Consider the following 15,704-nt stretch of genomic DNA (forward strand, 5'->3'; position numbering starts at 1 on the left):
AAAGAGTGTGCCAAGCTTTCTGTTTTTGTTCTTGTGTTTAGCTAAAATTGGAAAAACAAAGAAAGATTAGGAAATGAAATAGGCAAACCATTCGAATATTAAAGAATAGCCCTTATCTGAATTGCAATGGTGAGCCGAAATCTTCAATACAGTATAGAAAGCAAGGGGACAAATACTCGAATTAAAAATTGAAACAGAAGTAAATGTGGAAACCAAAACCAGTGATACTGCTTAGTCATAGTTGTAGCTATTGTTAAAGAAAGCAGAAGCCGAACAATACAAAATAACCACGTAACGAACATAAAAGAAGTTGAAATGAGCTAACACGGAAGCTGCTTATCAGTTCTCTTTTCACCACCACATTCTTTGATTTTTTCCTGAAATTGGCATTTTCTAGCCAAGAGAGAGTCCTCACTTCCTAATTATTCTTAGAAGCTTTTTTTATCAGCCTGGGGCAAGCGAGTAACCACGATATTGCTGTATGCATAACAGTAGAGTAAATAAACATCAAATACCGAGCCTTTGGCTGGGCAAGCTAGAGAGAATTCTCAGTGAAGAAGGCAGGGCAACAGCGCTGCCTGGATCCATGCTATTTAAAACCGAACTCGATGATGCCCTAGGAAATGGAGTGTAGGGCTGTGACTGCCAACTGGCAAGAGGACGGATTAAATGACCTAGTAGGTCTTTCCCCTCTCTAATTTTCTGTGATTCAGCTCTTGGAACAGACAGGCTGTCACGTCAATGTCGCACAGCACAGCTGGGCTGGAGTGGACACCATGGGAGGCGCTGGCCCCTCCGGCCACGTGCCCCCCCCCCCTCCAGCCACGCTGCCAGGCCGCCTGCCCTTCTTGAGAGCTGCGGAACCGCCCCTGTGGTGAGAAGCCCTGACAGGTACACTGAGGGGTCTGGTCATGTGCGGAAGTGCTGGTGCAGAAACTAGAAGAGCCTCACCTCTACTGGTCAGTGAAGGCAGAGGATTTGGAAACGGCAGCATCTTTTGAAGAGCTGTCGTGATGGACTCAAACTGTCAGTGATACGGGCCACTTTGAGGAAGCAACAGACTTCTGAGAGAGTGCACCCTAGTTCGTTTGATTGATGGGTTGGTTGACTGCATTTTATTTTTTTTTTTTATTTATTTTTTTATTTTTTTTTTAAGATTTTATTTATTTGACAGAGATAGAGACAGCCAGCGAGAGAGGGAACACAAGCAGGGGGAGTGGGAGAGGAAGAAGCAGGCTCATAGCAGAAGAGCCTGATGTGGGGCTCGATCCCAGATCGCCGGGATCACGCCCTGAGCCGAAGGCAGACGCTTAACCGCTGTGCCACCCAGGCGCCCTGCATTTTATTTTTTTATTATAGTTAACACACAAGGTTACATTCATTTTATTCACCCTCGTTTTAAATTTCCTGTGCCTTCTATGCAGATGTGATATTAAAAGTACTTAATAATTGTCATGACAACTAACCAATCAGAATGGACTCCTTCTTGGTGCTGTGACAGGGTGCTGGAGGCCTGCTGCCAAGCCCAGGGTTGTTCCTTGGATCGTGGGAGGATATGGGCGAGGAGTCCTGCAAGGCTGGAGTAGCATGGGGCATTCAGGAGGCTCGAAGATACCATGAGTTTCCACTCTGCACCGAAGTATTTCAGCAGTGTAAGCATGGCTGCAGCCACACCAGTGTGTATGGGCTCCTCCCCAGGAATCCCATTTCTGATTCTTGTCCTGATGAAATTTTTTCACTCGAGGCTGTCAGGTGGTTTAAAATCCAGAAGTCCATAGCTTCTTGACTATTTCCACTAGATGCCAGACCACTGGATTCTATGTTTGTTATCCTTTCTGGATGGTGGGGAAACAGGACATCTGAGATGGGGGTCATACCATGGGGACAAAAGAGATGCCCTGAGCTCAGGTACTTCTGCGACTCAAAGAGTGGGTCACACGTCTGGCTCAAGCCTTTCCTGCTTGTGTGGTAATATTGTCTACGCTGCACACAACCGCTGTAAAACAGTTTATGGAACTACAAAGTTGGGTTTTTCAGAGTATAAGAACAACCAACCAACCAACCCTGGCAAGAGAAAACAAGTCAGTCTAAAGAATCTCTGAACTCTAGCCCCCTTTCACAATTCCCTGCTATCACTGTGATTGCTGGCAGGCCATGCATGGGGGGCTCACATACCATGTGGATTCCGATTTGTACATTCCAGAAGACAGGCCTTTCCTCCCCGAGTTCAGAGGAAAGGCTGTTTGCATACATCTCTTTGCCTAGATACTAAAGTATTTCTGGCAACACGTTTGCATTACGCCCATGCAGCGTTTGTTATTGAAGGAGATCCCAGAAATCATCGTGGAGCCATTACAGAGCACTTGCTATAAATGCAAATCTCTTGGGGTCTAATTTTAGAAATATTTTGTACCCTGCAGGAAGAAAATATGGCTGTTCTCAATGGCACCTGGAGTGGAGGTGGGGGAGGTGGAATGTTTGTTTGTTTCCCATAAGCACCAAGGGAGGTATGGAAACAAATGAAATCTGAATCCCATTTGCCAAATGATAGTACTTATATTCTTTCACCACCAATTTGCCACCTACCAGGCCCAGGATGCAGAGAGCCAGATCCCTCAGTAGCCACTACAAAGATAAGAGAGTGGCAACAACGAGCAAGGTGATTGTAGGACTTGCACTTGCATTAACTGGGAAATATAATGTTTAGAAAAGAAGTATTCATTTTCAATATCAAATGCCATTTAAAGTGCTAAAATAAATGATTTGACTCTTTTTATGATAACCCATAGAAATCTCTTATGGTAATTTCCCTCAAAGTAATTAGAAGTCCAGTTTTTTTATGTTACTGATTTTTAGAAATATAAATATAATATCTTATAAATATAATATCTTACAGAAACAGAATTTATTTTAACCATTCCATAAACACAGTTCAATAAAATCAAACTTTTTATGGTTGTGTGTTATATTAGTCAGGGGGTTCAGACAGGGAAAAAAGAACCCTTGCCGGATTGTTTGATAGAGGGAATTTAATATAAGAAATTGGTTATAAAAGTGAAGGAGGATGCCCAGGGCACCTCAGAGGTCACCGTCAGCAAGAATCGTCCTCACCCTGGGCCAGAGGGACCCAGGGAGAAGTCACAACTGCTCCTAAGATGCCCCCTGAAGTGGGCACGAGAGGATACCTTGGCTTCTTCTCTCTCCTTCTTTTCTGTCTCCCATTAGGTCCTTGCATTTTGCCAACATCATCCAGAAGACATTGGCAAAAAAGCCTGGACAGTGTAGTTCACAAGTTTCCTTGAAACCTTAAAACTAAACAAGGCTTAAGTGCTAGTGCATTACTGGGAAATAGAATCTCAGAAATGCAAGAGTGAAGGGGAAGGGGAGAGGCCACGGAGGCATGGAAAAACGCCGCACCACCACCGTCACTGAGGTGATGCTTTACTGAGCAGGATGCCACTTCACTGAGTACAACTAGTCTTTCAGCCTCCCACAGATCTCTGCACAGGCCGCTTGGACTATCTGCTGGAGCAAGGAGGAAAGAAGGATGTGTGCACCTGTGCCATGCCATTTTCTGCTTCCCGTGGTCAGAGTTTGCTCACAGGAAGTAACACCATCTGATCCCTCTAGGCAGCTACTGGGGAAGCCAGAATCCATGTCCCGTTCCATGGTCCTTTTTCAGATTAGAAGTGATTAGGGGACCAAAGCCTCTGTAGGTCTCCTGCAGTCTGGTCTGGGCTTCTGTTGTGCTGAATACAATGGAGGCTGTTTTGAAATCCAGAGACAGACAGGTGGAGGTGCCAGCCGGAAATGAGGCAACAGTGATAGAGGCTGAGGTAGGGGTGCAGAAGTGTCCAGGACTTTCCAAGAGACAGTGGCCAAGGGCCTAGGAGATAGGCTGGAGGAGGAGGTTTTGAGGCAGCACACAACGTGTGCACAGTGGATCTGCAAGCAAACACCAAGGGCCTGGCACATGTGGTGTGCAGTGACTTTTCTTGGTGTGATGAAGGGCGGGAAAGAGCCGAGAAAGGGCAGGAAGATGAAGAGGGGCAGTGAAAGGAAGGAGAAGGACAGTGGAGGTCAGGGACAAATGTTTATCAAGCATATTCTTATGCAAGTACAAGAATAGGTGCATTACAGTCACCGTTTAAATTATTCCTTAAAACAACACTTTTAAAGCCGATACTATGGCCCCCATTTTGCAGATGAAGAATCTGAGGCCCAGACAGGCTGAGTCACTTGCCTCAAGCTTTCTCAAGCTAGAAAGTGCCAAAGCTGGGCTCAGAGCCAGCCCAGAGCTTTCAGCATCCCATCGCCTCAGGTTGTTCAACTACCTGTCATTAGAAGACTTGGTGTATTTTCTACAAATGCAAGTCTCAATTGCTAAGCCTTATTTTCTCAGTAGTTGACAAATAGAGCTCTACTTTAACAAGGAATAGAATCTAGAATTGAGGAAGCAGTATTAGCGAGGAAGCTTGGAAGAGTTTAATAGAAGCAAGGAAACCAGCGGTGAAGTCGAGGGAAAGGATCCTGCAGATTGCTTTCCCTGGCTCCTAGTCTTTTCCTTTCCTCTCCTTTCTTTTTTTTCTCCCCTTAAGTTTGCCTTTGGGTTCTTTACTTTAAGAGGATGGTTTTGAGGCTAGGGGCTTGGGCATGAGGAATGGAGAGCCCCAATTTTTCCTGTTCTCACCCAGCCAGTCAAAACAGAATTCTGGAGAAATTACATGAACGTAATAGAATGTATCACAAATGTGTCCTCATTTACACATGCCATATTGTCATATAATAAAATACACCTTACATATGTATAGAAAAGCCCAGGTACACATATCTTACAAACCACAGACTTTGGAATTAGGTTAACTAATTTCCTTTCAAGGGATAAGCCTGATTCTTTCCTATTTGTTGACATTTTCTATTGGAAAGATAAAAGTTTAGTTTCAAAAGGTGTTAGCAGTGTGGACCCCAGAAGATTGCTTAACTTAAAACGCTAAAGCCCCTTGTTCAGCATCAGCTTCCATGCCCCTCTGTTTCCCACTCCAGTTAGATCAGCAAAGGGGCCAAACCACGGATTTGTTGAGTATCAAACTAAAAGGGACATGTTCACTTTCATTGTGAACCAAGATGTCTTCAAAGTTGAAAGGGCGCTAGCACAGTCTATTAAGAAACCATTTACATTGACCTTTAATTGGACTTACGTGTCCATAGATTTAATAATGCCATAAGCATGATTAGGTAATGCTGCTAGAGGAGTTTGTCTCTGGGTTTTTCTGTAGCTAAGTATAGCTACTTGAGAGAAGTTGCCATTGTAGAAAACTTGTAGTTTCTAATAATATCCTTCTTAAAAAAATATGATTGCTAATATTAATTTCCACATTGACACTCTCACCTTTCAACATAGGTCAGTGATTAAAAAGCAGCCACTTTGTTGCAGATCTTATACTTCAAGGCTCTGCAGAGATTAGGGATGAGAGCCTCACATTCCAGAATATTTGTCATTTTTAGCAACCTAAGATCATCCCTTTAATGCCTGCTGTTAAACCATTCTTTCTGTAGCCTCTTTAGCATCATTTCGTCTTCCTCTGTACATTTTCCTGCTCTTGAAAGAACTCTCTCTATATTTACAGTTGCTTACTTAGCCCAGTCCCAGCATTATTCTGCAAGGGATGCTGTCTCTCTGAAAGGCTGGATACCCATTTTGGCTAAAATCGTCTAGCAGTTAGCATCACCCTACCTTTCCAAATGATAAGAAAATAAATGTGACAAGGATGAATTTTATATGATAGGACATATATTATTTGTCAACAATCTTTCCTGTTATTTTATGCAGAAATAACTACAGGAAATAGATGTGTCTTGGGTCCATGCTATCCAGTATCAAAGTTGAAAAGAAAATGTAGGCACATTATAATGTTTGTACTTCAAGTTATAACACACCTGCCAATATCACAATTAAATATCCTCAGGGAGAAAAACAACTTTGATAATGTGCTAGATTATGAAACATTGTATTATGTGCAATCAGATAAATGAACTTTGAAAAGTGTTATCATTCCATTTATTTTGCAATGATGAAAACATTGGAAAATTTTCATCAAAATATAAAATAACCAAAGAAAGGGGGGTAATCAGAAGGGGAATGAAGCATGAGAGACTATGGACTCTGAGAAACAAACTGAGGGCTTCAGATGGGTGGGGGGTGGGAGAATGGGATAAGCTGGTGATGGGTAGTAAGGAGGGCATGTATTGTGTGGTGCACTGGGTGTTATACGCAACTAATGAATCATTGAACTTTACATAAAAATAAATAAATAAATAAAAATTAAAAATTAAAAAAAAATAACCAAAGAGAGGCTATAACACCATTTCCTGGTAATTCACCACCTGATGAGATACTGTCCCTTTGATCCCAATACCTGGGATTGGGAGGTTAGGGCAGTGGGGTGGAAAGAGCTCATATGGTGCACCTCCTTGCACTCTTCCTACCTTCACATTGAATCTGAGTAGCTCACCTGCTGATTTTCTTCTAGGTCACTTTATGGATCATACAGGACAAATTATTTTATATTCATTTTTTCCATCTGCTATTGCTCCAAAATTCAGAGTTCAAAGTGTGTCATATTGTAGCTACACTTCTTTATACTTGTAGCTATTTTTGTTTTTATATGCTAGGCTATAGCATTTAGAATAGTTTCATTCTCCTCCAGTTCATGTGCTTTGAAATTGCTTGGATAGGCTGTTTTCCCTCCATGGCAATAGGAAGAAGAATTTTGTCTTGAATTTCGTGGCAAGAGAATCATTTTAGATTGACATCTGCCTCAAGCGGATGTTCCCACAGTGCAAACATTACTCTCTGGTCACTACATGGCTTGCACAGGTGTGTCATGGCCTGTCCCCACCACCCAGCACATCCAGCCCATCCGCCTGGAGCTTTTGGACATTTTTTGAAGTTATTTCATGCTTACTAACTGTGAATTCTCTTTGGATACTTCCCATATCTGTAATGGTATTTTTATTTTTGTTCAACTTTCTCCCTATTTGCTCATAATTTTGATCTAGTGAATACTTCCCTCATTTTTCCTCACTTTCAAACATGAGAAAACACATTAAATTGACCACTCATATAGCCACCAACTACATTCAGTAAATGTGAATCCTTCACTGTATTTTCTCTCCCCTCACCCTTCTCTTAATTTCTTTTGTCCTCTCTCTTTTTCTTTCCCATATGTTCTCCCTGAGCCATTTGAAAGTGAGGTGCAAATATGAAACTCCATACCTTAATACCTCAGCTTGTGTTTTCTCAGAATAAGATTATTCTCATACAACCATGAGCCGAGCTAAGAAGTTAGCAATAACATCACCAACCACGACTGTCCCATCCACCTCCGCTTTCTCTTTCTCTTGTGAATCAAAGCAAACTGCCCACTTAAACTGTTCATAGTTAATGTAGCCATTTTGGCAACCAGTGAAATGATGATATGGTTTGTCCATTATGTAATCCTTTTTAAATTCCACCGCAGGATGGCAAGATCTGAATATAAATTGCCCACAGGAATATATAAAAAAAAAAATCCTTATCTGAGAAGCCTGTGATTGCATAACAATGATATGATCTGCTCCAGCAACTAAAAATATATTGGCTACAATTTTGAAAAAAATGAAAACAAAAATACCTTTTTTTGGATATCTTATTGTGCATGTGAAAACATGAAATTACTATGGTCCCTCTGGATGAGGAGGAAACTCTGCAAGCACTTGTCAGAATGACAAACTCTGTGGAATTATTCATTTATCCACAGCCACTCTGAGTAATCCCTACATCTTGCCCCTCATAAGTTGACCAGAGTCTATGCTGATCACCTGTTTACTGAAGTTCTTAGTGATCACCTTAGCTTCAGACCCAGCCTGCCAATTTTTGGGGATGAGTCCTGATAGGCACTGCTGCTAAATCACATGACATGGGACAGTGGCAGTGGCACTGGCAGAAACAGGGCCCATTTGTTTTTGTAAGTAAACATTTACTGAAGTAGAAGAATTTAAGGAGGCATTTGCTGTCAGGGTTGTGCAAGGTTGTGCAGGTTGTGCATACTTCACAACGCTGAGGAAGAGTGTCTCTTTAAATATGGCCCCTAAGTGCTGCATTAACACATTACATTAGATTTTGAGCTCCCTAGCCTTAACAATGGGGCTTTTCAAAAATTTATCCCATGCATAGGGCCATGTCTGGCACACTGGGCCACTGAATAAAGGTTGATTAATTGAATATATATCTACCAACCTCTGAGATATAATTTTGGTTCTCAGCATAACATGTCATCACCCTGGCAGCCATTGTTACACTGGGAAGAGCCTAGCTTTTGGACATAACTGCAGATAACATGACTGAGATTTGCCCAAGATATGGATCCCTTCTGCAGCGGCTGCCTCATCTGCAGAATGCACATAATTAACTCCACCCGCCGGAGCGGTTGTGAAGGGTTAGTGTAGCTCTGTACAGGGGTCCTAGCAGATAGCCTGGTTCAATATATGTCTGCTCTTGTGATGATTTTATATTCCTATACCATTTTTATTACATTTTCCCTGTACTAGATTAAAATGTGGGGATTTTTTCCATTGGTATTTTTAATTGAGTTTTTGTAAGTTTTTCTTCACTATACTCTTATTTTTCATTCTCTTTGAATTCATTTCCATTTCTTCTGTTTATGTCATAGTCTATATTATTTTCTTCTTTTCTCCCATCTACGTTATTGGGTAATTAATATGTGCCAAGAACCATGCTAGTGATGTGGGCAGGCTGGGTCCAAGGACCCAGGGGAGGGTGTCACAAGACCAGTCAAGAGGGCCCTTGGCTTTGCGCAGGATGGAAATCAAACATGAAAACAAAAACAAAAACAAAAAAAAGCCAGGAGCCAGAAGAAGTGGAAGAAGAGTTTATTGAATAGCGTGAGTGACAGAGAATAGCAGACAGAGTATCTGGGAGACTTGGAAAGGAAAGGAGAATGAGTCTTGTCATTGTTTGGGGGAGGGGTATAAATTAGAAAAGGGCCTAAGGTACCTGTTTCTTCAGGAATCAGGGTAAGGGTCCAATCAAGGTGAGTGTCAGGTGAACAACAGGTGCTATTCCATAAATTAGTGAAGCTAGGAGTATTGATGCCACTATCAGCTGAGGTTTGTTTGAAGCGAACGTCCTGGAACATGTTTGGGATCTGTCTTTTCTTAGTTGTTATCAAGGATTTGGGGCCTAGAACAAAATTCAGAGAACGATTAACTTTCTTACTTCCCCCTTGAAATGAGAACAGAGCTTCTTCGGCGTATTTAGAGGCAAAATATGGAACATGAGTAAATGAAGCCCAGTAGAAAAGAGATGGAGCTTTTCTAAAATGGAGTCCCTTCAGCTTCTGTATTTCACTAGTACCACAAATGCAAAGGAAACTTAAACAAGGCCCCTTCCTTTGAGGAACTCAGTTCAGTGGAGAGAAAACATCCATATTCAAGTTGCCTGCTGCCCCAGCTCTCATACAAGACATGGTGGGGACAGAGGCGGGCAGTGCTAGCTCGTCTCTCATGCAGCTGATTCCAGCTGATTCTCCGACAGTCCTAAGTAGGATAGATTCAGTTTCTTTATTCTGTTTGGTCTTTCAGGCATTTTTCTTCTGAAGAAAATTTTATGTTCCCTTTGATTCACAGTTACCTTTCCTTTATTATATTCTCCTGATGCTATTTATTTTCTTTCATTCTTTTTTTTTAAAGATTTATTTATTTGAGAGAGAGGGTGCACACATGTTGTGGGAGAGGCAGAGGGAGGGAATCTCATGAAGACTCCCCATGGAGCCTGGAGGCTGGCACGGGCTCTATCTCATAACCCTGAGATCATGATCTGAGCTGAAGTCAAGAGTCGGTCACTTAACTGTTTGAGCCACCCAGGCACCCTTATTCTTTTTTCTAAATAAAACCTTAATTTAAAAAATCCATTTCAGGTTACTTCAGAACGTAGTCACAAAATGAACACTTGATTTCCTTGCATAAATACTTTAAGACTCCTACAGGGTCTATGTAATTGAATCAGGGCATTGTCTGTACCAGCAGCTCACCTGGTCTCACTAACAATAAACAGCACCGTGCACACAGGACATAAAAAGAATCAAAGCAGGCTCTGGGCCTTAGTAAGCCTTGGTCCTTCAAGGGCAGTTTCAGTAAAATATCAAAACTGTTCTTGTGACTCAAAGCTATCATAAAAAGTGTTTGCTTGTGACAAAAGTGAAAAAAACACTTTATTCAGAAATTGAATATATACTATAGTAGTCCCCTCTTATTTGGGGGATATGTTCCAAGACACCCTCCTCCTCATGGATGCCTGAAACCACAGATAGTACCAAACCTGATATATGCTATGTTTTCTCCTAGAGCTGCATACCTATGAAAAGGTTATAAATTAGGTGCAGTAAGAGGTTAACAACAGTAACTAATAATGGCATATAATAATTATAACAGTATCCTGTAATAAAAGTTATATGAATGTGACCTCTCTCTCTTTCAAAATATCTTATTATACTGTACTCCCCCTTCTTCCTGTGATGATGTGAGACGATAAAATGCCTACGTGATGAGATGAAGTGAGGTGAATGATGTAGGTACTGTGATGCAGTGTTAGGCTACTATTGACCTCCTGATAATATGTCAGGAGGATCATATGCTTCTGGACAAAGACTGACCATGGATCAGGAGGGGCCACTATACATGCAAAAGAAGTATCAGTAAGCATGACTTATATCAAAATACAGAAAATATAAAAATAATCAATATTCATGCTATTGGGGAGGTTTGGATATAAATTAGAGACAACAGGAATTAAAAAAGAGCTGTATCGGAATGAAACATAATCTATTATATGGATATGAAAAAATTAGAGGACAAAATCTAGCCTGTAGTAATAAAATACCAAGTGTATTTTAGCTACTAGAGAATTATGAATAAGGCAATATTCGAAGGGATTTACTGCTCCAGAAATAGTGTCTGGAGCTTGTGATGTATCTGCCCTTGAAAGTAGTGACACAGAGGGACTGACGGAGAAAAGATGACATTCTGAAAGAAAGGTAATATTCATTCTTTCCTTAAAACATATTTATTTGTTTACTCTACGGTTCCATGTGAGAGCCATGGATTAACACATACACACACACACACACACACACACACACACACACACACACATTCTTTCTCTCTCTCTTTAAACTCTATTCTCCATATAGCAGCCAGAACACTCCTTGTAGAAAGCAAGTTGGATAAAACACAAATTTAGTGATGTCTCTACTCTACTTGAAACCTCCCTCCAAAACAAACAGAACAAACAGTTATGTGGACATTAATGAAGACACAGTGAGGGGCTGGCAGAGGCTCTGTCCTCATTTGGCTGACTTACATAAGAAATTAATAACAGACAAAGTTAGGTACAGAAACAAGAACCAGGGACTAAGTGAATGCCTGACTGAAGAGCTTATATTCCAAAGGTATTGGGGTAGGGAGGCACTAAACTTCTTTGTGTGGCCTAATTGTATTTTTTTTTTAAAGATTTATTCAATACCCATCCATTGGCTTCCTACTATGTGTTTTTGGTACATATCTGTCCCTTGATGACTATGATCTGAAAACAATGAAAGTCAGCTTGGTTCCTTTTCTTGAGGAGCCTATGGGCTATTTGGGTGATCTTGGCAGCTGTGTGCATGTTACTCTAGTGCAAGAAGAAATTAGAGCATGTTGTATAATTAGGAGACTGACCAGAATTCACGTGTAAAGTGATAGAATCTCAGTCTAGAGGGGTGACTGAGAGATGGAAAAGACAAGTCAGGGGCTCCTGGGTGGCTCAGTCAGTAAGCATCTGACTCTTGATTTCAGCCCAGATCATGATCTCAGGTTGTGGGACCGAGCCCCCCATTGGGCTCTGCGCTGGGCATGGAGCCTGCTTAAGATTCTCTCTCTCTCTCTCTCTCTCCCCCTCTGCCCCTCCCCACCCTCTCTAAAAAAAAAAAAAAAAAAAAAAAAAAAAAAAAAAAAAAGACAAACAGATATTATAGATGTTGTATGCCAATAGTACACATACTTAGTGGCAGAATAAAGGAGTCATAAAATATAACTCTATTTAAGCAACTCCATTTTCATTACTTATTAAAGGGATAAGCTAATCATTATTCATTCTTTTATTCAGTCATATAAAACCTAACTTTAAATACTTTCCAAGTGCCAGTTACTCACAGGATCTACCCTCACTATTCATTCTGCATAAATCAATTTGTTTATCATTACCACCTTCTGAATTTGTTGAATTAGTAGTATTATTTTTATACCAAGAGAAAAAGACAAAGCTGACTAAAGGGATATACAATATTTTGTGATGGCTTTTACTGTACTTCTATGCCAATTAAAAAAAGAAAGCAGTATTCATATACTCAATTTTTCTCATATCACTTAAAAAATTATTATTTAGAATGTAAATTTCCCATGCTTATTTTGAGGTTGCTGGGAGTTTTTTAAAAAAGATTTAATTTGATTCTACTTTCTGAAGTTATCTGAAGTAAAAGAAAAAAAAAGAAAATCTTTTACATTTTCTGAAAATATACTGTCATTTAATATTTTGTATGTAATTCTAAGATAGGGGTATAAATTTTGACCTGCTCTGTGAGAAGATAGTTTTATTTTCACAAAGACTAGAGTTTTATGATTTTAAGGTATGACAATATTTACAGTTTAATTTCTGATTTTGTGTATGAAAACATTTAATAATGTTTAATGTATTAGGGAAGAACTTGTGCTTCTGGCTATGAAAGCGTAACAGGGCCCAGACTGCCTTTTGGTGTAAACTAGAAAACTTGACATAATATATGAAATAACTGTGTTCAGACATTGGAAAACGGTGCATGACCTTGATTCTAGGTAAGTGAAGACAAACAAACAAGGTGAACCCTAAAATCACTCAGGCTTTCTGCCTGGAGGCAATTTCCTTGTTGTTGTTCAATGAAAGAGAACACAGAGCTTCACAATCTTGCAAATTCAAGAAGACAGAAATAAAAGTTTAGGAAGGCCAAGGCAGTGAGAATTTGCAGTGCAGTGTAAGGGAGAGAACTATTCAGAAAAATGTCCCAGAAGTTAGCAATATAGTTTCTCTTAAACATTTCACTGAACACGGGTCTGCACATGAGTAGGGCGGAATTCAAAAAGTCCAGGTGAAAAAAAATTACCCGGGAGCTGGAATCCCTGAGCTCACACAGATCCAGGAATTGTCTTATTTTCCACAAGCCAGAGTGGAGATGCTTTGTTGAATACACAAGGAATTAAGTAGAAACCCCAGGTGGTCACACCTTAATAATAAGGTTTAATTACTCCTAGAGACTCTTCTAGACTTGTCCTAAAAGATTAAAAACAATACTCAAACTGAGACACAAGCAGTTGAGCTTCCTGCCAGAACAAAGGCCAATACTTCTTCAAGGAAAAACATCCAGCATGCTATACCTTATGTACACAATGTCCAGCATCCGGTCAAGATTTTCATTTCCAGCCACACCAATGATTATACTAAATGTCAATGTATGAAACACTTCAATAAAAAGCAGAAGTTCTCAGATTGGACATGAAAGCAAGATCTAAATCTGTGCTGCTTACAAGAAACTCACTTGAAATGCAGTGTGTTTTGACTTTTTTTGGTATTGTGTCAAGTGAAATTTGCTTACCAGATTGAAAATGGGAGAAAGTTTAAACTACTCCAATAATAAATGATTCTTCAGTAATTTTGGACTAGTAATTTTTCTTCCAACAATTTATGAATCTTTTAAGTTCACTAGAGCAAGTCACAAGGCCAATAATAGGGTTGACTTTCTTAGCCATCATTCTGTTTTAATGTATATAAAGTTGCTCAGACTTTCATAATTATAAAATTCCATAATTCCTCAGATTTTGTGAATTAATAAGATTTTATTATATAAGAACTTTTGTGGTTAAACATTGCTCTGTCAGAGAAGAAAAAATTATTTTTATTTTTCTGAGGATAATACAAATGAGTATAAATAATAAAATTCAACTGTTTAATTTTTTTAACTCTGAAAAAGATAATGTTATCAATTCCCTTCATAAAAGACATTATTTTTGAAAAGCCTCCAAACCCAGCATGGAATGAACTGAAATTCACATCTGAACTCTAAGATAATCAGGTATATTCTAACGCAGGTACTTAAGGTTCCGAGACATATAGGATATTTTGAAGAATTACTCTTTTTTTATTGTAGTGTGAAAACAAGTCCGTATTGAAATAGAAGACTTTCTGGGGAGCTCATCTTTAAGGCATATGGACTATCCCTGTGTTACAGGTCATACGGAAAGGAGAAGTGAGTTGCTGCTGGATTTGCACGGCCTGCAAAGAGAATGAATATGTGCAAGATGAGTTCACCTGCAAAGCCTGTGACTTGGGGTGGTGGCCCAGTGCAGATTTGACAGGTAGGAAGTGCCTCACTTTAGACCTTGTCCCTGGCTATGGGCCTTCTCAGTATGCCCATTTTTTAAAATATGAGCGAACAGCTCATGTCTTTTTTGATGTTTATTTACAGTGGTACTTTTTCATGCTTATGTCAAAGAGCACACAGAAACCTCTCATAAGTTTTCCATGATCCATATTGAAAGGCAAGTTCATTTTAAAATTTAAATAAAAGTGAATTAAAAGGGTATTCTGGTATATCAGTTGTTTTCTGTTTCTTAAAATTTTATTTGAAGATATTTCTAGTTACCTGCATTTATATTTGTAAACTTTTCTCGAACATTTGTAGTGAGGCAGTATTTTTTTGCCTTAGATTTATTTTGCCTTATTACTTTATTTTGCTTAAAACTTACCAGGGAAGAAACAAATAAAAATAATATTAAATTGTTATTAATATAAAAGAGATATTGCATAAAGTTTGTTAGGCAGATAAGGAAATGAAAGAAATTCCAGAGAAAAAGTAGAAGATGGGAAAATGAAAGCATGTAACACATTTGGGGAAAACCACAAAATAAGTGTATGGGCTTGGTTGGTAGACACAAGGACCCAACGGAGACCAGAAATGAGACTGGTGGTGGATGGTAACAAGCTTCTGCATGACTTTTCCTAAGGGTTTGGACTGTGGCTTTAAGCACAGGAGAACCATTGAAGAATTCAAAGTAGCAAATAACATCATGATATTTATGTCTCAGAAAGATGCACCTACTAGCAGTCTGAGGGGTGTAGTGAGACTGGATGAAAAATAGAAGCTAGGAATTATTGCATTAGTTCAAGTGAGTAATTTCAGAGGGCATGGACAAGGGAAGCTGCNNATGGAAGAATATATGAATGCAAGAGACGGTTTACTAGTAAAATCAATGGGAATCATATGGATGGACATTGTATGAGTTTGTAAATTTCATAAAAGCAATGTTCAAATATATGAATTTTGTTTTCCATGGATACTGGTATGAGCTCACACAAGAGAGGTGTTTCACAAATACTTTGCACAAATTTTAAGACTAATAGAGCCATAGAAACTGTCGTCCGAGTACATACAGACCTTGTCATTTAAGTAATCTCATCCCTCCTTTTAGAAAAGGGAAGCTGAGGCCTAAAGAGCTGTCCTTGTGTGCCCAGGGTCATGCAAATAGTTAGGAGCAGAGCTCAGTTCACTAACTCCTGATCCTCTGCTTCCCTGGGTGCT

General features: G+C 39.7%; 1 protein-coding gene across 1 annotated transcript in view; it reads left to right on the plus strand.

Annotated features, from left to right (window-relative positions):
* Positions 1–15,704, plus strand: part of GRM1 (glutamate metabotropic receptor 1) — a 397,420-nt gene that overhangs the window by 337,104 nt on the left and 44,612 nt on the right. Inside the window, 1 exon segment of the mRNA XM_040627927.1 lies at positions 14,355–14,481. Coding sequence (XP_040483861.1) covers positions 14,355–14,481 — 127 coding nt within the window.

The sequence above is a fragment of the Ursus maritimus genome, unplaced genomic scaffold (genome assembly GCF_017311325.1).
Source record: "Ursus maritimus isolate PB19 unplaced genomic scaffold, ASM1731132v1 scaffold_13, whole genome shotgun sequence".
Classification (NCBI taxonomy): domain Eukaryota; kingdom Metazoa; phylum Chordata; class Mammalia; order Carnivora; family Ursidae; genus Ursus; species Ursus maritimus.